This window comes from Lynx canadensis, chromosome D3, assembly GCF_007474595.2.
Source record: "Lynx canadensis isolate LIC74 chromosome D3, mLynCan4.pri.v2, whole genome shotgun sequence".
Lineage (NCBI taxonomy): Eukaryota > Metazoa > Chordata > Mammalia > Carnivora > Felidae > Lynx > Lynx canadensis.
In genome coordinates this window covers 59,552,271-59,579,991 of record NC_044314.2, presented here as the reverse complement: position 1 = coordinate 59,579,991, position 27,721 = coordinate 59,552,271, and the positions used below count along the sequence as shown (strand labels likewise).

The 27,721-nt window shown below is 41.8% G+C and overlaps 1 protein-coding gene and 1 long non-coding RNA gene across 3 annotated transcripts in view; one reads left to right on the top strand and one right to left on the bottom strand.

Annotated features, from left to right (window-relative positions):
• The first annotated feature begins 2,806 nt into the window (after positions 1 to 2,806).
• On the top strand, positions 2,807 to 8,384 carry LOC115528150. The gene is made up of 3 exons (XR_003973160.1): positions 2,807 to 3,063; positions 3,296 to 6,583; positions 6,726 to 8,384. It is a non-coding gene; the product is annotated as an uncharacterized LOC115528150 (long non-coding RNA).
• Positions 4,980 to 27,721, bottom strand: part of RALBP1 (ralA binding protein 1) — a 47,170-nt gene continuing 24,428 nt past the window's right edge. The window contains exons 2-10 of one of the 2 annotated variants that reach the window (XM_030336018.1): positions 25,736 to 26,034; positions 23,305 to 23,763; positions 18,897 to 19,246; positions 17,212 to 17,373; positions 16,078 to 16,209; positions 11,519 to 11,626; positions 7,358 to 7,479; positions 6,988 to 7,111; positions 4,980 to 5,227 (exon numbers count right to left, since the gene is read on the bottom strand). In XM_030336018.1, coding sequence (XP_030191878.1) covers positions 4,985 to 5,227; positions 6,988 to 7,111; positions 7,358 to 7,479; positions 11,519 to 11,626; positions 16,078 to 16,209; positions 17,212 to 17,373; positions 18,897 to 19,246; positions 23,305 to 23,763; positions 25,736 to 25,979 — 1,944 coding nt within the window. In that variant the 5' untranslated portion in view covers positions 25,980 to 26,034 and the 3' untranslated portion in view covers positions 4,980 to 4,984. The remainder of the gene's footprint in view (positions 5,228 to 6,987; positions 7,112 to 7,357; positions 7,480 to 11,518; positions 11,627 to 16,077; positions 16,210 to 17,211; positions 17,374 to 18,896; positions 19,247 to 23,304; positions 23,764 to 25,735; positions 26,035 to 27,721) is intronic. The other variant, XM_030336019.1, reaches the window with a different exon arrangement.

Here is a 27,721-nt window from a genome sequence, read left to right as displayed (position 1 = left end):
GGTTTGTGGAAAGAGAATCTTGGCAGGATTTTACATGTGGTCAAGCTGGCTAAGATTGGAATAGATTTATTAAAGTTTTTTTAAAAAATGAGCTTTAATATCAAAAGTACACTGGTACAAAATTAGAATTTGGTTTTCTCTCCGTTAAAAGGACAAAGTTTTCTTAGATTATTGGTCTGCTACTAAGAACCTAAGCAACTGCTGCAAAGGTTGTTTTGTGGTGGTTCTTTTTTTAACCTTTGGATAGCAAAGATTTTTTTCTTTCCCAAACAACTTACTGTGCTTTCTACAGTCTTATATCAGGTCTTTGATTAAGAAAATCCAGTCTTTGTCATACTGAGAAAGCTAACTTTTGTTCACCTGTATTTACCTTAATTTTCTGTATTTACCGTAACATTTTTTTTTAATTATAAAGTTTTATTTTTTGAGAGACAGAGAGCATAAGCAGGGGAGGAGCAGAGAGAGGGAGACACAGAATCCAAAGACAGCTCCAGGCTGAGCTGTCAGCACAGGATCCGACGTGGGTCTCGAACCCACGAACATGAGATCATGACCTCAGCCAAAGTCGGATGCTCCACTGACTGAGCCACCCAGGCGCCCCTCCCTTAACGTCTCCTATTGCCACTTTCGTTATACAATTATTTCATAATTACCTGTTATCCTGTTTAATCAAATGTTCAAATCTTTTAACATTTTCTTAAAATTCTCAATAGTCTTTTTAACTTTAAACTAGCTTGAGATTTATGCCAGAGGGCTCCTGGAAGATTTCAAAGGCTGTCTCTCTTTAATTTAACATGTTCAAATATGTGGGAAGCGCCGTCAAATGCTTTGGTTTTGTGTGTACAGTAAACCTCAGGTTATGTGTGTGTGGATGTACCAGAAAACCGAAGTTTCTAGAGATCTGTCAAAGCTCTCAGTGTCCAGTTATCACCCTAAATGATCGTATGCCACGGAAGTAACTCCACTTCCTTCTCCGGTGAACCCGTCGGCTCCTTAAGCACGGGCCCGTTGAAGTCTTCTGTCATTTACAAACAGTTGCTCTACTCCGATGCTTCTGTAACAGTGAGATTCGTGGACAGGCCCCGCCAGGTACTCTGTGCTGCCAAACTGCAAGGCGTTGAACCCTGGGTGTTTATTTCACAAGATGGCCCCAACTGACATCCGGTCCTGTGCAAATGCTGGAGACCTCAAGATAAAACTGACCAGGAAGGCAAGTAGCCGTCATCGAGCCAACATCATCCCAAGACACAGGGCCAAGAGTGTTTCCTTCTACTCCCCCTTCCCTCTCTGGCCATCCTTTTCCCAATTCTTCCATCATGAAGGTCTTTAGGATTCTTTTCTTCGGCCTTTTTTGCCTTGCCTCTGGCCCAGAAAGTTCTCTCAAGCGGGTAATCACATCCAAACAACCGTGGGATTTGCCACGATGCTGGTGAGCCTATAGTTCTGTCCATCACAAATGTCTGATTCCCGATGCCTCAGTTTCTCTGGAACAAGCTCGGCCCCCTCAATCCTGTCAGGCTCCCTAACCCTCAGGCTCCACCTCCCTGTCTCCAGTTAACCCCAAACCCGGGGGACCTTGCCTCCAGGCTCCGGACAAAGAAACAGACACAAGATGTCTACTAGAATAAAACCACCTGAGCAGCCTACAGATCCAGAAATTAGACTGGCCTTCATGGCTGTCAGCTGTCCAGTCCCGAGCCACAGACTCAAACCAGAATTTCCAGGAGGCGTAATCGATTCTAAATTCACTTCCTTCAACAGATTCCCCTACTCACTATGATCAGGAACCTCTCCTGAACTCCGAAGATACTGAAGAATCTGCTGCTAAAGCAATTAGCTGCCCAATGACAACAAAAAACCCTCAGCTCTCTCGCCAAAGATGGGCTCCATGATAGGAAAGCCATCAGTTATCCGGCAGCTGAGCAAGGAGGTGTCTGTGCTCCCTGCACTTGGATCGACACTTATGTGGAGGTTGACACTCCAGCTACATGAGGTCTGTGTACAAGCCAACTGGCTTAAGTGACTCCTTCAAAACAAAATTTTTTTAAATTTTTATTTTTTCTGAGAGAGAGGGGGGCGGGGGTGGGGAGAGAGAGAGAATCCCAAGCAGGCTCCACACTGTCAGTGCAGAGCCCAATGCGGGGCTCGAACCCACAAACCATGAGATCATGACCTGAGCGGAGATCAAGAGTCGGCCATTTGACCGAATGAGCCACCCACGCGGCCCTTACGTGACTCCTTCGACAGGGAAATCTTTGTTGACTGACTTGGGTCTTGGGAACAAGGGCTCCGAAGTGCACTCCGGATAAGTGCGCTCAGCATTATCCTGCTTACGATCACAGTAGCTCCACGGTGTGCGGAATCTCTCAAAAGCTTTAACTGTGTGTCTGCAGCCACTAAGCACCACGCAAACTCCTTAAGATAGAACAGGAGAAAAGGGACAGAGAATGGCCAGCTTAAAGACTGTGAACCCAATACCATGATCTGCGAAACGCTACAGAGATTTGGCAAAAACTGCAAGAACCTCAGAGTGATAGAAGCACTAATGCCTTATATTTTGATCACATCTCTCAAGGCTGAGAGTCTCATCAAGTGGGAATTATCAGAAACCAGACAAGAGGCCCAAAACAGTCGCTTATGCTAAGTCCCATGTCAGCAAACCACCACTGAATTACAGGTTCAGCTCTCCCGGCGATGGAATCTTAACCAGGAATGTCAGCCCCTAAAGGAAAGGGACTTTGCAATAACCGACGTGCCCTCCTGCCACGTTGGGCCGACTGACCTGTGCGACATTTTCGAAGGGCACGTTCCACTGTCCACAGGACGTTGCTCACAGAAGAAGCCGCAGACCCGATCCCGGTCGGCTGGCTGTGCAGACGTGCTCCCTCAGCAGGTAAGCACCTATTGGGAAGGAGCACAGTAAACCCTAGAAACCAGCGAGGGGCACCAAGTCCACCGGGGCGAGGAACACACGGAGAGTCCAAACAGAAGGTTAGTTCACTCTTGGAAGCAGTATCAGACCAACTCCTTGTCAGCCATAGGACGCTACTTCAAAGAAAGAAGGTGGGGGCGCCTGGGTGGCGCAGTCGGTTAAGCGTCCGACTTCAGGTCACGATCTCGCGGTCCGTGAGTTCGAGCCCCACGTCGGGCTCTGGGCTGATGGCTCAGAGCCTGGAGCCTGTTTCTGATTCTGTGTCTCCCTCTCTCTCTGCCCCTCGCCCGTTCATGCTCTGTCTCTCTCTGTCCCAAAAATAAATAAACGTTGAAAAAAAAAAAAAAACAACAAAGAAAGAAGGTGCACAAAAAAACAAGATGCTTTTGTTTGTTGGTTTGTTTTTCCTCAAATGGCTGTTGAATTTATTTGATCAATAACGGTCCTGGCAAAAATTAGTTAACGAATGCGGAGACAGTTGTAATGAAATACTAATTTTAAAAATCCATGACACCTTGATAGAAATTAGAGTTTACACAAAAAAGAAACCTTCGATATTGCCAGTAAATATAAAATAAATGTAATATGACCGACAGGACAGCAAGAAGGCTTTTATACGTTTATATTTGACACCTGACCATATTTTCAGTCACCATAATATCTTCTCTCCAGATTTAAAAAAATAGTATGCTGATTTCTATAACAAAGCTTTTTTTCGTACAAAAATCAAACAATGGCCAACAAGTCACAACAGTGCAATAGGTAGAGAATAAAAAACCGCATCAAACAGGTGCTGAAAATAAATAGTAACTAGGAGAGGACAGAGCCCTCGTGGGGGGTTTGTTTCCATCACCTTGAGTGCGTGGGGTTTATCTTCACAGCCATGAGAGCTGACCTACCTCACGGGTGCCATTTATTCAGACAGAGCATGACTGAACAAAGGTGCCCGAGAGCTGACCTCCCAGATGCCTCAGTCACCGGAGAAGTTACAGAAGCAAGAAAACGGGGTCGGGGAATCACAGCTATCATTTAAAGGAAAAGTTTTTTTCTATTGCTCAATCTTGTCAATTGGGAGTCCGTCAACAGGTTCACTGAGATCATAGGATACGGGTAATTGAACACTTTTGTTTAAGAGCATATATGGCTTATTCAGGCAGAGAGACTTTTACATTCCAGCCCAAGCAAGCAATCTAAGTCATCCTGTGTTTAATGGAAGATCAGTCACACGAGAAGATCTCCGGGTTAAGGAACCGGTCCTCTGTGTGGAGGCCTCAGGTCAGGCGGCTACCTCCGACCAACCCACTGAAAAGCATGTGATCACCGGCAGCGAGGAGCCCGCAGGAGCCTGGCGGCTGCTCCTACACGGGGGCCACGCTGCCCCGGGGCCAGCGGGCGGGCTCCACTGGCAGCTCTGTGACAGGTCAGGGCCATCCGGTGACTCAGGTTCATGGACTGGTTTAGGGCCGTCAAAGGAGAGGGTGACAAGGGTGGGCAAAGGTAACCTCAGTAACAGCCATTCTGGCCAGTCAGGAAATCTGAGGCAGCTCCCCATTATAGAATCTGCACCGAGAAGGTGTAAAAGGCACAAGCAAGAGTGACTAGTAAGCAGAGATCCCGGAGGGTGACACTACGGGGCAATCCACAAGGCAGGAACAGGATTTACCTTGTTTGGCTCCACCCCCCCACCCCCACCCCACCCCCCCACCGAGAGAAAGAGATCCTGATTCTGCTGTAATAAAAAAGCAAAGAAAGACGATTTTTGGTTTAAAAAGAAGCCACTCAAGGGTTAAAACAGTTTTAAGTTAACAAGGAAAATTAATCTTCAAATAAGCTGACACTATCTGGAAAACTCATCTGTCCCCTACAAGCCCACAATGCGTGCACTGCTTTGTCCTCCCGTGTAACCTGAGCCTGACGCGGAGAAGTCATACGTGTGAGAGAAGAAAGAGTCTGAGGAGAAAAGACATCTTTACAGAATGTACAGCACAGAGTTGTGCACTCTGACTCTCGGGATTACAGTAAGATGCACGGGTCTCGTTGGGTCTGGGCTGCTCAGATGGGCGTCTCCTTCCTGTCTCTGCTCGGTGACGGCTTGGCCTGCTCCTTAGCCGCTTTCGTCTCCGGGGCGCCGTCTCTGGGCGGCTGGCCGGCCCCTCGCCTCTCGGGCTCCTCGTCGTCCTGCCCTGGCGGCTCGGGCTTGGCTCGCTGCAGCTGAAGCAGGCGGAGCTGCACCCGCAGCTCGACGATGGCCTCTCGCTCTTCGTGAATTGCTTGATTCAAATGATTGTTCTTTATCTTGAGGAACGACAAAAGAACAGTCGTCACTTAGGCAAGAAGGTCCAAAGGAACAGATTCAGGAATAGAGAACAGTTAGCAAGGGTGTGCTACACAGCAATCTATTCTGTTTTAGTCAACTCAGCTGTGAGACTGGAGACAGGAACACGGATGCGCAAATGAGACACGTCAACACCTCGACCCCGAATGCACAAAATTCAAGAACGAAACTGCTGCTAATTACAGAAGAGTGAACACATCTGGAAAACATAAATGTACCAAGAGAAAACAGTTCGCTTAATAATAATAAATATTTCAGTGTTTCAAGTACGTGTATGTTTTGAACTGGCTCCTGACTAGCCCTTAAGTAAGCAGAAGATGAGAGGGACTTGACCAGCAATTAGAGGGGGACGTCAGAGACAGGATCAAATCCCAGATCTATCTCAAAATGAACGTCCTTTGTCTTTTGTGAATGGCATTTCTTTACACCCGAACTGTGCTACTGAAGCAAACTACAGAAAACTATCAGTTCTAGATTATCTGCCTGCATTCAGCAAAGTCGAGGTAGCGAGGCAGTAGCTAATCCCAGAATCCTACAAACCTCCCTCGGTAGCAGGCTACTTACTGGCCGCACGGCGCACCCTCTCCTCTCTGTGCTGTGGCATTTCTACGCAGCCTGCGTTTCCCAGGCTCCCTTGCGGCTACCTACAGCCACGTGACTGTGCCTTTGCTAACAAGGTATGAGCGGAGGCCCTTAACCACCAGGCATCCTTGGATTCCTTCCCCCTTCCTGCTGAGAGTGGGCAAGACCTAAGGCCACTCTGGACCCCAAATGTTTTCCACGTGGGGGGAGGGCTTCCCGTGTGGAGGGTGGCAGACGTGCATGTCTGCCAGGCGAGGGACATAACCGTCTTGTTCAAACCGCGAGAGTATCCTCTCTTACAGCGGCTACACCTAGATCCCAAGTACTGCAATTCTGGAATAGATCTTCCTACTTAGGATTTTCACGTGGTCTGCCAAGTGTTAGGAAAGCAAACTAAAGTGCCAACGGGAGGCCCTTGTAAAGAAGGGAAGCCACCTGGTGGCCCAGGCCTCAACCGCTGCTCTGCTTCTCCCACGACACACCCGTGGCCATAGCCAGTGTCCTGGGACGTGGACCTTGGTGGGCAGCCCCTCTGAACTCTGTCCACGGGACTTCTGTGGGCGGCAGTTTTGTGCGGGATTCTATTTTCTATGCAGTGAGAGGCTGATTTGCCCCAGCAGCTGAGTGCATCGGGACGAGGGAAAGCAAGCCGTCGCCCTGTTCTTAGAGCAAGACGAGAACGGCTCTCCTCTCTCAACCCCTGAGGTACATCTGGAGACAATGATTAATCTGGGGTAAGCAGGGGAACTCCGATCGCGATCACAGAAATCTCTTGCTTTTCACCACAAGATTGCCTCCCCGATCCCTGGGGCCGACACACTGGCTGCTCCGAGGGTTAAGGGACCAGAGAAAGCGCTGTCCCCATTTTACCCACAGGAGAGTCAGGAGGCTTTTCGACCTCTTCCACCAGCATTGCTCTTTCTGCTCATCTCTGGGAACTGAGCCCAGATCTTTCGCAGTGGTTCGAGGGCAGTCGGGGCAGCCGCCACAGCCCAAGTACGCCCGCTGAGGCCACACTGTGCGGCGCGCCCGGCTGGCTCCGGTGAGACGTCCCCTCAACTCTCTCCTCAGCCTCCCGCTCGTTCCCACAGAAAGGAAGACCGCTTCTAAGGGAAACTTTCTGGAAGCCGGTGCTCACTTCTAGCTCCTCGTTCTGCCTCTGGAGGTCCTCCAGGATGATCTGCAGCTCCTCCTCGTCCTCGCTCTCGCTCTCGCTGTCGGAGGAGTACTCCTCGGTCTCGCTGCGGCCGTGCTGCTGGCGGCTGCGGGTGGGAGGCCGAGAGAGCCGGTGAGCAGAGGGGCGCGCACCGCTGCCCTCCCGCCCTTCCTTCCCCTTCACCAGCGCTCCACGGGTGTACTCAGTGGAGCCACTTAGGAAGAAACGGTAAAGCTGACTGGTTCGGATGCCCAGTTCTTTTGCGTGGAAGTCTGAGAGTTGAAACAACCACGTGCATTTTTCAGTAAACATTCTTGCGAACTTAAAACTAAGACCTTCTGCTTTCCTCTACCTCTGAATTTCAGCAATCTCAGCTCTGAGGCGTTCGATCTCTTCTTTTTCGGAGGCGATCTGTCGGCGCAGAAACTGCTCCATGGCTAGAAGCTCCTCCTGTTCAGTCAGGATCTCGTTCTCCTGAAATAATGACCACTGGTGAGCACCTTGGAGAGTATGAGTCTAGGGAATGTCCCCTTTTTGGGGTCTCCTATGTTGCCTTAAATTCTTTAGCCCCATACGTAACACAAGTTATGGGAAAGCTTGTACCACAAAGCTTATAATCCTGTTTCCCTAACTAATGTCATGGAAAGGCTGAGAAAAAGTAGACTAAGTTATTTGGGAGGAATATCTAGATTTTTCCCAAGACAAAAAATGCCACCTCAGAATCCCCTGTCCTCAATTTGCAAAGGCTCCCGATGAACCAGTACCCTGGGCACAAAGGTCAAGTGACTGTTTTTGATTCCCAGTCCCTCCTGAATGCCTTTCTACTTCTCAGTAAGGACCTCTCTTATCTATTTCGGGGTCAAGATAGAACTAGGAAAAGAAGGACCCAGGAGATACACAGCTGGTGTATTACCTTAAAGCAAATCCTAGTAAAGGGAAAACATTCCCAGATGAAATCTTTCCTCCTCACCAAAATCCACTGTCCTCCTCAACCCATGTCCCCAGAGATGATAAACAGTAAATATTCTGCTTTCACAGATATGCATTTCTAAAACTGGATCACCAAAGGGAAGCTAACCCCTCCAACCTATGAGTCTAGAAATGAGTCTAGAAAAGAACCAAAGCAGACAAAATTTCAGAGGCAGAAACGTCAGGCTATGGAAAACAAGGAGTCGGAGGCAAGGGTCTACAGCATTTCCTTCTCAGCTTCTAGGTATTGAAAGGATAAGCACCTGTGTTTGAACCTGAACGCCACTGGGGTCAAATTCTGGAGGGAAGTACTCAAAGCCTCCAGCAAGCAGGAGCAAGCGCTCAGAGATGTAATATGCAGCGTTCCCTCCCCATGTGTTTCTAAACACAGATGCTTTCCCTTTACCCCAGGGGACCCATTAAAGCTCATGTTCTGAAAAATGTCAGACTGAAAAACTCTGAACTAAAGACATAATCTGGGACTTTATCCTGTCTTCAGGGGAAGAGCGGTGTTCCTGCTAGGCAAAACAATGTCCTTCTCAGAAGTGAAAGAAAAGGGGGACGCCTGGGTGGCCCAGTTAAACGCCCAACTTCAGCTCAGGTCATGATCTTGCAGTTCATGGGTTCGAGCCCCACACCGGGCTCTGTGTTGACAGCTCAGAGCCTGCTTCAGATTCCGTGTCTTCCTCTCTCTCTGCCCCTGCCCCCACTAGCACTCTATCTCACTTTCTCTCCCAGAAATGAATAAACATTAAAAAAAAAAAAAAGTGACAGGAAAGGAATGGAACTTGTAAAGCTTTAGGTACCCCACACATGTGAATTTCTGGAAATACACGGACTGCCATCAGAACCTGGGACTTCATTTCTGGTTAACCTCTGGGAGTTTCCAGAACAGAGTGAGGCTGACTTGAGAAATGCAGAGAAAGAAAGGAGCTCATTTCCAACTCTAAGCCTGGAATACAGTAGGTACTCAAGAGCTATTTGTCAAATCAATGAATGAATAATAAAGCAATTCATCTCCAACAAATGAGTTCACCCACAAAGAATAAAATGAAAATATCTAAACAGGTGTTATCAGCAACAATCAGATAAAATCTATACTGTTACATTTCAAGGATCCCAAACTTTGTGGTCAGGAAAAATACATTTTAAAATATTAGAAGTCTGGGCGCTTCCGTGGCTCAATCGGTTAAGTGTCTGACTCTTGGTTTCAGCCCATGATCACATGGTTGATGGGCTCGAGCCCCGCGTGGGGCTCTGTGCTGGCAGGGCAGAGCCTGCTTGGGATTCTCTCTCTCCCCCTCCCCCGCTCACTCACACACTCTTTCTCTCTCAAAATGAAAGAATAAACTTTAATTTTTTTTAAACTGCCATCTCATTAACATGAAACAAATTAATTACAACTCCCCTGTAAGTTACGGAAAACATTGTAACTCAGACCTGTGTGTGGATAAAATGAGATTAAGCATCTAGAACAGTGTCCAGTAAGTAGCAGTCAGTAGAGGATAGTTTCTCCTGAACACTTCAGCAAACACCACATAAAAGTTAAAACCAACAAATACAACAGGCATGATCCCATTAAAGCCACTTAATCATCTTTCGAGTTTCTTTAAAAGACTCACACCTCTGTGGTTGAGCTTCTCAAATTATAATATATGAGGACCATTTAGAGTCTTGCAACACACTCTTGAAGGACCAACGGGTCAAAGAAGAAATGAAATATCTAGAGATGAATGAAAGTAGAAACACAACGTGTCAAAACTACAGGATGAAGTAAGAGCAACTCGAAGAGGGAAGTTTATGGTGATAAATGCCTTCATTAAGAAAAAAGAAAGATCTCAAACAACGTATCTTTACAGCTGAAGGAACTAGAAAAAGAACAAACTTAAAATTAGCAAAAGGGAGGAAATAATAAAGATCAGAGCAGAAATAAATGAAATAGAGACTAGAAAAACAATACAAAAGATTAATGAAACTAAGAGTTGTTTTTATTTTTGTAAATGTTTATTTTTGAGAGAGCACACACGTGCACAGTAGCATGCACAGAGGGGCAGAGAGGAAGAGGGAGAGAGAATCCCAAGCAGGCTCTGAGCTTTCAGTGCAAAGCCCAATGTGGGACTTGAACCCACAAGTCAGATCAAGACCTGAACCAAAATCAAGAGTCAGACACTCAAACGACTGAGCCACCCAGGCACTCCAAGAGTTCGTCTTTTGAAAAGACAAAATTGACAAACCTTTAGCTAGAATAAAAGGACTCAAAGCTATACATGAAAGAGGAAAAACTACAACTGATACCGCAGGAATACAAAGCATCATGAGAGACTACTATAAACATTTATACACCAACAAACCGGACAACCTAGAAGAAATGGGTATGTTCTTAGAAACACAGTACCTGCCAAGACTGACCCATGACGGCATAGCAAATCTGAACAGAGTCGTACAAACACTGAATCAGTTCTCAAAAATCACCCAACCAAGCAAAAACCACAACCAGATGGCTTCACAGGTAAATTCTACCAAACATTTAAAGAAGTAATGCCAATCCTTTTCAAACTCTTCCAAGAAAACGGAAAAAGGAATGCTCTCAAACTTCCTTTTATAAGGCCAGCATTATGATTACCAGAGCCAGACAAAGACACTACAAGAAAAGAAAATTACAGGTCAATATCCTTGATGAACACAGAAGCAAAGAGATCATACACCATGATCAAGGAGGATTGATCTCTGGGGCGTAAGGATGGTCCAACATATGCGAGTCAATAAATGTGATATACCACATTCACAGAGCACACTGTTGGTAGGAATGTAAACTGAACCCAGCCGTTATGAAAAACAGAAGAACTACCATACGATCCAGCAATTCCACCTCTGGGCATATACCCAAAGGAAATGAAAAGAAGACTGAAGAGATACCTGCCCTGCCATGTTTACTGCACCATTATTCACAATAGTCAAAATATGAAAACAGCTTCGTGGTCAATGCATGAATGGATAGATGCGGGGTGTGTATGAACACACACAGACACAGGAATATTATTCAGCCATGAGAAAGAAGGAAATCTTGCCATTTATGACAATGAACCATGCTAAGTGAAAACAAGCCATACATAGAAAGACAAATACTGTATGATCTCACTTCTATGTGGAATGTTAAAAAAAAAAAAAAAAAAGTAGAACTCATAGAAGTAGAGAGTAGAACAGTGGTTGCCAGAGGCAAAGGGATGGGGAAAATGGCGAGATGTTGGTCAAAAGATACAAAGTTGCAATTACAAAGGATAAGTCAGTCTAGAAATCTAGTATACAGGCATGACGACTATAGTTAATAACATTGTATTAACTAGTGGAAATGTACTAAAAGAATAGATTTCAGGTGTTCCCATCACAAAAGAAAAACGTAACTGTATGAGGAAACAATGTTAATTAGCTTCACCATAGTAATCACTTCACTATGTATAGGTGTATCAACCATCACGCTGTATACCTTAATTATGTACAATTTTTAAGAAAGGATCTTGCAAAGTGGAGAAAAAGTTTAGCTTACCTGAGCAAGGAGAATATTTATAACTTCTTCATTTTCATTCATTTCTTCTTTGGAAACATCCTCTTTTGAAAGACTGGCAATCTCTTGTGCAATCTTGGTTTCACACTCCTATTGGGTGAGACAAATGAAAAAGAACTGCTCAGCCCCTATGTAACACATATTCAACAATTCCACACCATCACCAAACTTCCTTCTCACTTCCCAGAATTGTAAAAGTAGCAGTAACAGTCAGGTGACCCACTGGATAGATGAGCATTTGTTAACTGTGCTTCCAAAATAAGGTGTGCATCTTAGTCTGTGGTCGCACTATGAAAAATGTTTAATTCTGGTTAACGTGCTCACCATTTCTGGAACCCATCCATATAAATGACCTTCTGTGATCTTTTTGTTTGTTTGGATGTTGTCAATTTTAAGTATACAATTCAATTAGTTTGGCAAATGAATACAGTTAAGTAACCGGTACAATAATCACATTACAGAACATTTCCATCACCACACAAAGTACCCTTGGGTTCTTCCACCATCTGCTGGCCTCTGGCAACCACTGACCTGTTTTCCATTGCTATAGTTTTGCCTTTTCTTGAGTGTCATATAAATTGAATCAGTCAGTAAGTATCTTTTTTTATGGAGCTTCTTTCACTTAGCATTATGCTTTTTTTTTTTTTTTTAAGTTTCTTTATTTTGAGAGAGAGGGAGGGGGAAAGAAGGGGAGGGAGGGAAGGAGGGAGACAGAGTGAGAGAGTGAGAGAGAGACAGAAAGAGAGAAAGAGAGAGAGAGAGAGAGAGATAATGAATATCCCAAGCAGGCTTCACCCTGGCAATACAGAGCCCAACAGTGGGCTCCAACCCACAAACCATGAGATCATGACTTGAGCCAAAAAAGCAAGAGTCAGATGCTTAACTGGCTGAGCCACCCAGGTGCCCTCAGCATAATGCTTTTACTATTCATCTATTTTGTTGTTTGTATTGGTAGTCTGCTGAGTAATATGCCATGACATAAATGTACATCAAGTCGTTTGTCCATTCACCAGCTGATGGACATTTGGATCCTTCCTGGTTTTGAACCATTATAACCAGAGCTGTTATGTACATTTTGTACATATATGCTTCGAGTGGGTACATATGCTTCCTTCTTTTAAATCCTTAAAAGTGGGATTGCTTGGTCATATGGTAACCATATGTTTAACTTTATAAGAAACTGCCAAACTGTTTTCCAAAATTACTGTACCATTTTGCATTACCAAGAGCAACAATGAGCATTCCCGTTGCGCCACATTCTTGGCAACACCTGGTATTTTTATTTTTAATCATTCTTGTTGGCGTGTAGTGGTATCTCACTGTGGTTTCAATATGTATTTCCTTTATGATAAACGATGTTGAGCACTGTTTATTTGCATGTGCTTATTTGTCATCTGTACATGATCTTTGGTAAAGTGCCTGTTCAACTTTTTTGCCTTTTTAAAAAAACTGTTTAAGAGAGTGTGCACACACACAAGGGGGAAGGGGGGCAGAGAGGGGAAGACAGAGAATCCTAAGCAGGCTCCTCACTGTGAGCGCAGAGCCCAACGGGAGGGCTCAATTCCATGAACCATGAGATCACGACCTGAGCCAAAATCAAGAGTCAGACGCTTAACTGAGCCACCCAGTCACCCCAGCTTTTTTGCCCTTTTAAAAACTGAATTCTTATTATAACAAATGTACCATACTCTGGTGGGAGAGCAGAGGGTATATGGGAAATCTCCGTATCTTCCTCTCAATTTTGCTATGAACCTAAATCTGCTTAAAAAAAATAAACTCTAAAAAAAACATTTTGTTGTCTTAAGTTTTTTATATATTTGAGTCCTTTATCAGGTATGTGTTTTCGCAAATATTTTGTCACAGCCTCTGCCTTGTATACTCATTTTCTTCGTGTCTTTTGAAGAGCATGTTTTATTTTTATTTATTTTTAATGTTTATTTATTTTGAGAGACAAGAGAGAGCATGTGCATATGTGAGCAGGGGAGGGGCAGAGAGAGAGGGAGAGAGAGAATTCCAAGCAGGTTCTGTGCCATCAGCGTAGAGCCCGACGCAGGGCTCGATCTCACGAACTGTGAAATCACGACGTGGGCTGAAACCAAGAGTCAGGTACTCAACCGACTGAGCCACCCAGGTGCCCCTGAAGAGCAGGTTTTAGAATGCTGATGAGATGTAATCTAACAATTTTTTTTTTTTTTTTTTTTTACAGTTCATGGGTATTGTGTCCTATTTAAGAAATTACTGCCTGACCTGAGTCAAAGTCAGTAAGATCTTCTATGCTTTCTTCTGGAAGTTCTTTTTAGGTCTTAGATTCACTTTGACTTAGTTTTTGCATATGCTGTGTAGAAAGTCAAGGATTTTGTTTTGGTCATTCTTTTTTTGCATACAGATATTCAATTGTTCCAACACCATTTTTTGAAAAGAAAATCCTTCCCCATTGAATTGTCTTATCATCTTTGTGGAAAATTAACTGCCCATATATTGGTGGGTCTATTTCTGGACTTTCTCCTCTATATGCTTCTCTTTATCCAGCATCTACTATCTTGGTTACTGTAATTTCACAGCAAGTCTTAACATCAGGTAGTACAAGTCCTCCAATGTTGTTCTTTTTCTACAATTGTTTACATCATTTGTATTTTCTTTTCTTTTTTTTTTTTAATTTTTTTTAACGTTTATTTATTTTTGAGACAGAGAGAGACAGAGCATGAACGGGGGAGGGGCAGAGAGAGAGGGAGACACAGAACCTGAAACAGGCTCCAGGCTCTGAGCCATCAGCACAGAGCCCGATGCGGGGCTCGAACTCACGGACTGCGAGATCGTGACCTGAGCCGAAGTCGGCCACTTAGCCGACTGAGCCACCCAGGCGCCCCGACATCATTTGTATTTTCACATAAATTTTAGAAGAGCTTATTAATTTCTACAAACCCACCTGTTTAGATTTTGATTGGGATTAAATCCACAGACAAATTTGAGAAAACCTAACATTTTAACAATATTAAGATATATCACTCCACCTATTTAGGTCTTCGTTTTTCTTTTTAGGTCCAATATCTGATTGCTCATTGCTAATATACAAAAATACAGCAGACTTCTGTGTATCTAGTCTTATATCCCACAATTGTGCTAAATTCACTTATCAGTTTTTTGATAGATTTTGTATGTAGACAGTCATGTTGTCTACATATAAAGGATTTTTGGGGCGCCTGGGTGGCTCAGTTGGTTAAACATCCGACTTCAGCTCAGGTCATGATCTCACGGTTTGTGAGTTCAAGCCCCACATCAGGCTCTTGGCTATCACAGAGGCTGCTTTGGATCCTATCTTCTCTCTCTCTGCCCCTGCTTGTTCTCTGTCAAATAAACATTAAAAAAATAAATAAATAATTTATTTCTCAAGGTTGAAATCAACTTGACAAAACCTTTTGAGAATTTTATAAATGAATGAGCAGCTATAAAGAGATAGCATAAAGAAAACTGGTAGGGTAAAAGTAATCCATCCTTTCTAAAGTGCCTCTGGTTTGCTCTGTCACAATTCTTTTATCCAAGAGAGAGTAGAAGCAAGAGTAATGAAAACCAAACATCCGTTATCAGAGACCCTTCATTTCAAGTCTGAGAGGCAATGCCACGTGGGTAACAATTACAACCATGAGGGCTAATCGGTCAGTCACTGGTTCCAGACTGAAGCATGAAGAGAACGACAACAGGCATAGGAAAAAAAAAAAAAAAGACAGATAATCTGGTAAGCAGGAGAAAAGAAGGAAGAAAAACACACAAAGGGCTTTTGCCAGTCTGCCAGTCCTAGAAGGCATGTGCAAACATCTCATGTTTCCTCTCTGACAAAGCTAACTTCCACATAAATGCAAATCTCTCATCTCAGAGCAACATAAATACATGAGCTGTCTTTGTCTGTTAGCACAACCACAATGGTGACCCACCACTGATCATGCTCTAGCAATCTGATGGATGCTGACTAACGTTCCCTGGAAGTACTGTGGGGCCTGCCATTGAATCTGAACACAGGTTGTAAGAGGGTCCAGAGATCTGAGATCTCAGCCTTTTGGCTAGGCAACCCACGGCCCCAGAACCAAGAAACATACATGAGAGGAGATGAAAAGTCTGATTCGTGTGCCCCAAACTTAGCAGGAGTCACAGGCTACTCTTCCTTTTATGAGGTGAATAAAACTGCCTCCTCATGTCTCCCAAGAGCTGACTCAAAGCCTTCAAATTCCCCAGCAGTCTCTGAAATGTATCACTATTCAATTGCTTCTGTTTACAAGTACAACCAAGCAGGAAATGACAAAACAGCTTTTAGTAAAATCATGTTTGACTTAAAAAAAACAAAAACCAAAAAACCAACTTCCTAAATAATCATTTCCCTGATACCGAAATGAAGGATCAATAATCCAGAACTGGGAACACTCAGGGAACTTTACTTCAGGAGACATGTACATATTGTGTTTTAAGAGAAACTTAACTTAAAAAATTCCAGCGCATTCTGTTTATATTCTATTATCGACATGACGTACCAAAATGCCAAATTTACTCACTTGTCTCTTAGCTTCTCTCAGTTTCCTTTTGAGGGCTGTCAAAATTCTTTGTACTTCCCATAATCTTTCTTCTTTAGATAAATCCTTTATCCCAGCCTGCAAATCTCGATGTAAACAATTTAAAAGAAACTCCTAGAAAACAATATACCACACACTGAGTGGTATCCCATGTCTCATCATCGCAAAATAAAACCATATGAAATTTCTAAAGATGTACAACCAACTATTTTTCAATTATTAGTAAGGGAATGATATAATGGCATGAATTATTTTTTCGAGGCTATCACTGAAAATCCTTTTTTGCCTGGGCATTAGGTTCTCATCATTAATTTACATTGGTTCAGTAACAGTTCGTTCACATCCCTTTCCCACAACACATCAACAACCAATGATGGGAGCTCAGAGCAGATAAAAGGAAAGAAAACCAAGCAAAAATTTGATAATATGTATGCAAATAAAAAGTATAACAATAATCAAATATAGGTAGATTTCTTGGCCCTGAATTTCGTAATCAGTTTTGCTAAACACACACACATCAAATGAACGGTATTTTCTGTCAGAACAGAACGGTGGAAAAGCACTGGATTTGGGGTCAAATTCTGGTTCTACAGTTTACTAAAGTCACGTGACACAGTGAGTTAATTTCCACAAGTTTATTTCTATCTGGAAAACATGGCTGATAACAGCAACCCTGTCCAGATAAGTTAACACTTTTGGACTCCTTACAACGTGCCTGGCACCATTATCTCATTTATGGTAGTAATCTTCATGCCAAACCACAAGATGACCCATTTTAAAATGGGATCATCAAGGTTAACAGAGGTTAAGCAGTATGCCTAAAAATCAGTTAACTTTACACAGCAAGAATTTAAAGCCAGGTCTTTTAGGTTTCAAAATCTGTATTCTTTCTACCACAATATTCTGACTTCACCGGCATGAAATAGGGCCAGGCAGAGATTTCTGCCCCCAGCGTGCCACGAACAACGTGCCCAACAATTTCCAGACCCACAGAAAGTGCTCAGTGAACAAGAGCTCCTCCTCCGAACCATCCCTGTTGATCATCATAATCATCCAAAAGGGTCAGAGCAAAGGTAGGCTCTTTAGGGTTGAAGGTGGGGCTGAGCACACACACACCTGTCTTCTGATCTCCTCCTTGATGTTCTCCTGGGTCTCTGGCAGTGTAGGCATAGTGGCCATGTTAGACCATCGAAGAGGTTTGGTCACTTGCTTTAGTATCACATTTCCAAAGAGCTCTTGCACATGTGTGAAAAACACATATAGGACACGATTGCTAATCTAAGAAAAAATAAATAAAAAGATTTGCAAAAAAAAAAAAAAAAAAAAAAAAACCAACCAAAAAAACCCCAAAAACCTATTCAAATTATCATTTTATTTCATTTAATTTGTGTCTGCTGCATAGTACATCCTTTAATCGTAGGCATGGGAGTGACTTTTTTCCAAGGCAGTGACTGGACATGCTCTGCTAATTACTGACCAACTTAAGAGAATGGAAAAACAGCATATATTCAAGCATGTATTCAAGCACCATAAGGAATTTGAAAAAATAAATAAACAAAAGGACAGGAAAAAGGATGCAGAACTCAATGATCATCAATTTTCTCTCTCTCTCTTTTTTTTTTTTTTTTAGCAATACTGATCTTAAAAATCTTACGTTCTTTACTCTCAAGTTATTCTGAGACCTTTAACACATACCAGTATATGTAGCGAGGGACAGGGCAAGGAAGAGTACCGGGAGTTGTCAAGCTGGGCTTGACATGAGAGCCATTACTCTGGAAATCAATGCTTTGCAGGCACATATGCACAACCAGTGTTTAAATATCACGTTCATATGCTAGGAGATCAGGACATCAATTACTTTCTACCTAAAACTTAACAACACACTTGAACCTTCTATGAAACTATCATCCCTACTATAGTAATATTAAGTAACAATATAATATTTACCAAATTCTGAAATTCTGACTAGTCTGAACGATCAAACTGAAATTTGAGAAACATTTTGCTTCCAAAATATAGTCAATGAGCGATAAAAGAATCTTGAATACAAGAAAATACACCCTTACAACAACAGTGCATTGTAACAATGGCTGATAATAACCTAGTATACTGGTCAAAAAGAGAGCTTAAAATAATACAAACGTCATCACTTCATTTTTTTTTTTTTGCCTTTTGTGTCTGGCCTGAATAAAATATCGAACATACCGTATAACTCTAATTAAATGACAATAAACGCTCTGTGCCAGCACCCAGTCAACAGCAATAAACAAAGGCCAAGTATTTATGCTGTAAAGAGACACCAATTAACATACTACCAACTCCCTGAAATGCCTCCTCAGATTAAAATTCTATAAAATCCTTCTCTAGGATCTATCTTTATGAATGAAATCATCAGGATAAATCCCTGACCAAACAAATGATGTCAGGTCCCTCTGTGCTGGAGTCTGATATAGCATGTAATATAATTAAGCAATGAAGCTTAATGAAGCTATCTGAAGAAATAAATGAAATCTCCCAAAGTCTACAGATGAACTTTGTAACTGTGGGTACCATGGGCTCCTCCTCTACTCATGAGGGATCACTGTCATCAGGAACTGGTTTGGAGAACCACACCAAAGACCGTACAACACTCAAACTGCACAGCTACATGCTAGTCATGACACTGTCCGTGTTCCGAGAGAACAAGACCAATACTCTAGTATCTACTTTTGCTGGTTAACTGCTTGGTGTGCGATTTAGCAATAGAAAATGACTCCCCAGGGTCAGCATCAGAGGGCACGTGTGCAGGGAAGGCCATGTACCTGAACAGTTGGGCTGAGCACTATAGAAATGTTCTGTATATTCATTTTTGTTTCCAGTTCCTTCGCGATAACATGGTCCATGTGCACGACCAGCCAAGAAATCAGAAGATGGTTACATTCTGGCAGCTCTTTGAGCAAGCGCTGGAATTCCTGCACCTTCTCGCTCTCCGTGCTCCGCCCACAAGCCTCTTCAAAGCGAGGCATCAGCTCTTTGGTAAGCAGATTCTCGGGAAGGTCTCGCAAATACTGCTTCAACAAACTGGCCACGGTGTTAGGCTCATATTCTTCCAAATTTGGAGACTCCTCTCTGTCATAGGCTGCTTTCAGCTCGTCCACCTTTGATTTAATTCCTAAAAACATCCAAATTCCGAAGGGAAAGAGGGTATCAAGAAAATAATCAAACACACAACTTTTTTCACCATGACACCCACTGCTGTGGGAAGAGATTTGAGGAGAGCCAAACCTCTAGTTATGAAGCAATGACCTGCTCGAGGTTCGTACAATTCCTCCGTAAGGATGATAACATAAAAGACTACACTGTGAGGGTGAATTCAACCAAAAGCTAAATGATACCAGGAAAACTCAATATTCAGAACAAAAGTCAGAGCAATCAGGGAACGTTTTAAGTTTTAAAACATGCCAAGTGATTCAAGGGACATTTTTTTTTTTTCATTTAAAGCTAGGTAGGTAAAAATTTAGGCAAAAATTCAACTACAATCCAAGCATAAGTCTTGCTCCCCAAAAAGGGCCAATGGCCTTTTCTAACAAGTCACAAGACTGACAACATACAGCACAACTCGGTATTTGTAAGCATGTTCCAACAAGTTGTAGGTCATTACTTTTTATAAGCAAACATTGTATCATAAATACAAAAGGTGGGTTTGCTATCTAAACACACTCTGTGAAAAAAAAGTGTCCATTAAATAATCCCCATCTAATTTCTATTTTTAAATTTGAATTTTTGTATATTTTCTTAATCTGGAACACAGCTGGAACCACCACAAAAAAAAAGCGAAACTTGGGTTTCTCAAATCCAATTATTTTGTTTTTCTTACTGCACAGAAACACTGACACACAAAACGGCTGTTTTTCAAACATTTTGTAAGTTTTGAAGCCCTCAGTCCAATCTGAATTTAAGTGATATGGATTCAGTGCCAGCAAATGCTCATAAAAGCACAAGGAAGCTTTCTGTTGTGTTTAACACTTGAAATTCTAGGCCAATTACCTGAAACAAGATTAAGGCTGAGAGACTGTAATGGTCCAGGTGCAAATGCTTAAGTGTCATCTAACCTGAAGAGCATTTTATAATCAATAGTGCTTATTACATCTGGGCTTATCTTATGTGAAAACCTTCCAAAGGCATTACAAAAAATGTGTCACTGGGGCGCCTGGGTGGCTCAGTCGGTTGAGCGGCTGCCTTCGGCTCAGGTCACGATCTCGCGGTCTGTGAGTTCGAGCCCCGCGTCGGGCTCTGGGCTGATGGCTCGGAGCCTGGAGCCTGCTTCGGATTCTGTGTCTCCCTCTCTCTCTGCCCCTCGCCTGCTTGCTCTCTGCCTCTGTCTCTCTCTCAAAAATAATAAACATTAAAAAAAAAATTAAAAAAAAAATGTGTCACTTATCCAGTGCTAATAAAATCAATAACTCTAAATATGAAAGTAACAAAATAAAGATTATTTCTGTATAATCTTCATTTTGACATAAAAGTTAGAAAATACTCCCCATTTTCTTACTTTTATGACATGACTAAAACATGGTGAGTGATAACTTTAATTGAAACTCTTAGCAAAGACCTCTTCTGTCTCTCACATGTATTTATATGCATCTAATTTTTCTCTCCAATAGTGCCTACCCAGAAAACTGCACAAGTAAACAATTAGAATGTCTTTGGTTTGTTGTTACTCTGAAGTTATCAAAATTGTTTTCTTTTTAAAGACTGGATGCTTAAAAAAACATCTCAGGTAGAGAGAGAGCATACACAAAATGATATGTGTTTTAAAACTGGAACTTATAGGGGCACATGGGTGGCTCAGTCGGTTAAGTGTCCAACTTTTGTTTTATGCTCAGGTCATAATCTCATGGCTCGACAGTTCGAGCCCTGCATCAGGCTCCGCACTGACAGTTAGAGCCTGCTTGGGATTCTCTCTCTGCCCCTCCCCCACTCACACACATGTGCATGCACATGCACACTCTCTCTCAAAATAGATAAACTTTAAAAAACAAAATAAAAAATAAAACTAGCACTTATAATAGGAATAAGAACCAAAAACTCTCCAGCAGAAAACAGTCTTATGAGCATTCAAAGAAAGAAAAAAAAGTCACAGCCATTAACTCTAATCCACAGTATCCTGAATATAGCACACTGTCAGAGCTTAAAAAATGATAAAAAATTGATCAAAGCAGGAGCTCAGCCTCCAGGAATCAATGATTAGGGAACAGCTCCCTTTGAGTGCTCTGACACACAAACAGAGTTCTGCAACTCCAACTCCAAAAGAATGCAAACATCAAAAATAGGTCAAAGACAAAAGAATCCTTTGAACAAAGCTGTAGAAACTCTTCAGAGAAACTTTCACCTAAAACAAAATTCCTTCCCATCAGACTCAAGTGAGAGAAGCAGCTATGTTGGTATTATTTAAATCTTTAAAAATCAATTCATCATTAGTTTTAAAAGTCAAATTTTCAAGTTCATTTAAATGTGTTTATTTTCATGTTACTAAAGAATTATAAATTCAAATGCAATGCCCTATCTGTGGATTATATTTTCTATAAAATGGTAGCATGTTAGCCAAAATATTCTTAACGATGGTACGCTGTCTAAGGGGTACTATGTTAAGGGTTCCCCAATTATCAGAGATGCCTGTCCTTTCCCCAAAAGCCAAATATATCAAATCTGCCCTCTAAAAATTGATTGTGTGAACCAAATCAATGGAAAAAACTAAGTGTAATGTCTCTATATTCTAAATGTGTATGATTTGACTCATCATAAAAATGTGTGACCAACAACAAGTTTTATAAAACAGATCTCCAGAGGCAGCTGGGTGGCTCAATCAGTTATGTGTCCAACTCTTGATCTCGGCTCTGGTCATGATCCCTTCTAAATGTGTATGATTTGACTCATCATAAAAATGTGTGACCAACAAGTTTTATAAAACAGATCTCCAGAGGCAGCTGGGTGGCTCAATCAGTTATGTGTCCAACTCTTGATCTCGGCTCTGGTCATGATCCCACGGTCGTGAGATGGAACCCCCACATCGGGCTCTGCATTGACAGTGCAAAGCCTGCTTGGGATTCCCTCTCTATCTCTCTGTGCCCTTTCCCCACTTACATGCACACTGTCTTTCTCTCTCGAAATAAATGTGTTAAAAAAATAATAATAATAGGGGCTCAGTCGGTTAAGCGTCCGACTTTGGCTCAGGTTGCGACCTCGCAGTTCGTGGGTTCAAGCCCCGCGTCAGACTCTGTGCTGACAGCTCAGAGCCTGGAGCCTGCTTCAGATTCTGTGTCTCGCTCTCTCTCTGCCCCTCCCCTGCTCATGCTCTGTCTCTCTCTGTCTCAAGAATAAATAAAACATTAAAAAATAATAATAATTAAAAAAATAATAATAATAAATAAATAATTTCCAGTATCAAGAACTAAATCATGGGAAAGTAATGATTTAGAACACAGATGTTGCCACAGGTCAGGACTTCCATCCTGTACAGTACAAAAGAAAGAAATAAAATCTTTTTTCTTTAAGTAGCATACATTTAGCTGGATTTTAGACATCCAATATGAATTACATTCTTGCCAAATAAGAAATCTGAACTTTCACATGTATGGAAAACATAAACAGAAAATCAATTTCACTAATATATGTAATAGCTGCACATGGCTGACAAAAACACTGACATTTGGGGCCTAAACAGTTAGCAAGTAACATTTCACGTTCTTTCAGCCGAACTCAGGAAATACATTCTATGATTAGGTCAATAAAAGTGTCTCCTGGCCAAGAAGCGTCCCTTAACCGAGATATCTTTCTTTGTCCTACTGATCTCCCTCACAACACTGAGCCCTGCTCAGAGGGAAGGAGGTAAGAAGAATAAAGCATAGTCTGAGGGCACCCAACTGAAGGGACATGACTCATATACTTTGTTTAGACTCATCCGGGCTCCTGAAAACTGTGAACAACTCGTGTATCAAGGCTCCTGATAGAAGAGAATATCACAAAAAAAGCAAACTGCTAAAACACACACACACACACACACACACACACAGTGTGGGGGATTTCTGTGCAACTAGAAGGACTGAGGAAATGAGTAAGACTTATTAGGAACCATGCCACAATTTTCCTCACAAGTTCTTCTTTTCCCTTCCTTTGAAAAATGGAAGTGAATTTTTAAAAACCCCTAAGAGAAGCACGTGTGCCCAATACCTGAAACTCTGTAGATGCCTTCACACTTCATGCCATACTTCTCTACATAATCTACACATTCACGGAAAACCGCCGGCAGCCGAATGCCGTCGTACATCATGGTCCTCTCTACTGCATCGGCCAAAGGAACTCCAAAAATGGGTTTAAGATTCGGAACGTCAACCTGAGGCACCTCTGGTTCCTGAATTGGCTTCTTCTTTTTCTTCTTTTCCTTCCACTGTTTAACAACATCAGCTGCTGTCAAGTCTTTTGACTTCTTCTCTTTATGTTTCTCTTCTTTGTGCTTTTCTTCTTTATGTTTTTCCTCTTTGGGTTTCTCTTTTATTTTAAAATCCTTCTCTTTCTTTTTAGAAAAGCTGGGCTTCTTGAAAACATGGATTCCCTTGGACCTCTTCATTTTGGAAGGACTTTCAGCCTCATCTCCAGAGCTATCTTCCTGAAAGGCAGCATAGCCTTCAGCTGCCAAAGAAATGCAGGGAATATAAGTCATACACCTGTTTCATGTCAAACCGTTCATGAACTTTTGGAAAACAGGACCAAAAACAGTGCCACCTGGGACTGGCTACCTTGCTTTTCACTTCATGGCCAATCCCTCCTGGGTGCTGCCAGTCATGAAAGGGGTTTCTTCTCAGCTAACATGAGATGCTGCACTGACATCTCCTGACCACAAGAGGGCGAATGCGGCGTGCCAGTCACCTTTGTAACCGGGTTCATGTGTGTGCCCGTGGAATTTTGGCAAACCAAACCAAATATTGTAAACACACAACAAAGGATCTGCAGAGAGGGCTAATGCAAGGAGTCCTTCTATAATATACGATGAAAAATGATGAAAAATCATCATCTGAATAATGGCCTCTTATTTAGATTTTCTTTTCATATATTTGGTCCCTGTTATTGAAGCAAACTGACACCACGACACAAATGGCCCTGCCGTTCAGATGCTCCGGCCGGCCGTTCCCCTGTCACACTTTGCCCTCCTGTCACTAGCTGTGAAGTTCTTTCTGGAGACCAGCAGGGGCTGAAGTCTCAACTGGGTAGAGGGCAGAACCAGGAAAGTTCCCTAATCTCTGGATGGCGGCCGAATGCATCAGCCCACTTCTCTGCATCTTGAGCCCTGGTTTTCACACACTGACACTTGTTTTATATCCTATCAGTTATCCTACTTTGGTTTGGTTGTTATTTTAAAATATGATTTTCCTGTTCTTTTCTTTAGCCAGCTGCCTTAATAAGCCATTTCATAACGAAGATTAAATTTAAAAATTTCACAAATTACCCTCTACTTAAAATACCACAAACGCCACAGCAACCAGAAGAGCAGAAATCTTAAGGGCGAGAATACCACGATACAGAGCAGCTGCAGTTCTCAGACACTGCTGGTGTGAGTGCAATCTGGTACGACCACTCTGAAAAATCGTTTTGCAGGATCTACTAATGCTAAAATAAGCATGGCCTTTTAAGAGAGCAATCCCACAACAGAAATGTATAACCACGTACAACGACATTCACAGAAGCACTATTCACAAGTCAAAAACTGAAAACAACCCAAATGACCAATAACAGAATAGATACATTCTAGCATATTAATGCAATGAAACAAAATCCAGTAATAAAAACGACAAATTACTGCCACGTGGAATAACACGGATGAATCTAACAAATACAACTTTGGGCAAAAGAAACTAGACACAAAAGGAAATATGCTTTCATTTACATAAATTCAAAATCAGGCAGTTTCAAGCTATACTGAAAGAAACTTACCTTTGGGAAGTGTGGGGGATTCCCTCTGCAGGGATAATGGGAGGGAATTTCTAAGCGTGCTGATAATGCTCTATTTCCAGATGCTTGTAATTACAAGGACGCATGTCCATTTTGTGACAGCTCATTCAAGTGGCACACAATTTGTGCATTCTATCTCAATGCTATACTTCAAAAACAAATTGACTTAAGTATAACATGAAACTCAAAACAGAGCACCTCATTTGCTTTTAACATACTAAAGAGCTATGCTTAAACAATTTGGCTTTCCTACAGAATAGGACCTATACAGAGAATGCATCGTGGCATCTGCTTAAGACAAACAAATAACTACCTTTTTCACAGTTCCAATAAAGTGTACCCCCACTGGCCTACACAACCCAGCCAAGAAAGTAATATTCTGTAAGGGTAAAATTTCAGTATCTACTTTTTATACATTATTTAAAATGACCCATTTACAAAACTTCTAACAAAAACCTTTACCACTTCTGGAAATTCAGTAATTTTGTTCACAAGAGTAAGGCCCTAAGATACAACTCTAGTATACAAAAATTGAGACCCAGAAAAGTAAAGAACAGAAAATGCCAAACAAGAATCTTTGCAGACAGCAGGCACAGTGATTAGAGTAAAAGTTTACCCAAAATATACCAAAAGCGTAGAGAAAAATGGCACTTACTCCTTTTTTCTTTTTTCTTAAATTTTCCTTTTTTCTTCCCATGGTCTTTCTCATCATCAGACACTATGTCAGGAGGCTCATGAAGGCTGTCATGGGGAGGCGAGGGCTCGCCAGTGCGGTACAAGCCGGGAAACTTGGTAGGGCTGATCTCCTCAGAGCTGGGGGTTCGGGTAAGACCACTGCCATGCTCCACCCTGCGGTGCTCACTAGGGCTGCTGGTGGGGGGCAGGAAGCACTCAGTCATTCTGCCTCCCTGACGAGACAGTGAGGAGGGTTTCTCTGTTACCTATCCATTACACCTGCATAGAGGGAGAAAAGATCATCAACACCAACCAGAACACAAAAGCACCGCACAAAACACGGCGATTAACCTTGCATTTACAAATCAAAAATATTTTTCTTTACAACCCTTTTGAAAATACTCATTCATTTTAACATCTCAAGTTACATTCCATTCATCACACATTTCAGTTCTCAAAGAGGCAGAAAGCACTGGCACCTTTAAGTATTAGAAAAATGAACCAAATGAAAATGAGAGTTCTCAAAGTCGAATGCAGAGTTCCTCTTAAAAAGAAGGGGTTTCATTTTGACTGTTCTATCCAACACGCAATCTATTTTTCTTTAAGTCATGAAAAAACAACCATGAATAATAAATTACACAGACAGCTTAATACAACTACACATGAATAGTTCAGAATGAGAATTAAAATTTACAATATTTATAGCGATGTATTTGATGATTCACACAATTATAGATCATTCATTATAGTTCTACAGTGCATGATATTAGGTAGTTCATGTGTTGATAGTAACTTATTTTGTATTGCAGTTATGTTAAAAGAAACAAGGGAACCCTTATTTGTTCAATCCGAAAGACACGCTAAATAGATTCACTAGAATGGGCACTATACAGGACAAATGCAATAAGAGTTCAAGGTTTGGTCACTTTTTCTTCCTCTTTAGACAGAGGTAACACAGTCTATGTACATTATTCAAAAGTTACTTGGATTATTAGTTCTTATTCCACTTTAATATCTTTATGATACTCATTTGGAAAACTATTAGAATCGCTTGTTTCTCTTTGCATTCACTTTTAAAGTTATTTTGCAATTTAATAAATCCAAGAGCCCTAAATGACAAGGCTAATAAATCTGACCATGAACACACTCAAAAGAAAACGTAAAAAAAAAAAAAAAACTCTGCAGGGCGCCTGGGTGACTCAGTTGGTTAAGCATCCGACTCTTGGTTTCAGTTCAGGTCATGATCTCACGGTTTGTGGGTTCAAGGCCTTCATTGGGCTCTGTGCTGACGGCGTGTGATTCTCTCTCTCCCTCTTTTTCTGTCCCTCCCCTGCAAGCTCTCTCTCAAAATAAATAAACTGTAAAAAAAAAAAAAAAAAAAAAATGCAATAGCTAAGTTCTTTAAAGAGCTAAGAGCTCTTACAAATCAGTAAAAATATGAACAAATCAAGACATCTACACAAAGGACATGATATAATTCACAGAAAAATGACTAATATCCATGCAAAAATAATGTTCAGGTACAGTTTTAATTTTTAAAGTATAAACTAAAACAATAAGTTACTTTTCTAATATCAGACTGGCAAAGAACAAAAAAGTGTATAATACCCAATGTTGGTAAAGATATAAGCAAAGGACTCGTAAGACTACTAATAACAGAAGTATAAATTAGCACAATCTTTTTTGAAAAGCAATTTGGCAATATCAAAATATAAAATGTACTCTCTGATCCAGGCATTCCTCTTTCAGGAATTTATCCTTCACATACATTTTTGTAAGAAATCAAAGATGTGCACATGAAAATATTCATTTTAGCACTGTAAAAGCAAAAACATGATCATCTACGTGGCTATCAACAGATCAATTCAATTATGATTTATCCACATAATGGAATATAAATTAACACACAATTTCTGAAAGCATGTAAGAAATAGTTAACTATTGGGGCGCTTGGGTGGCTCAGTCG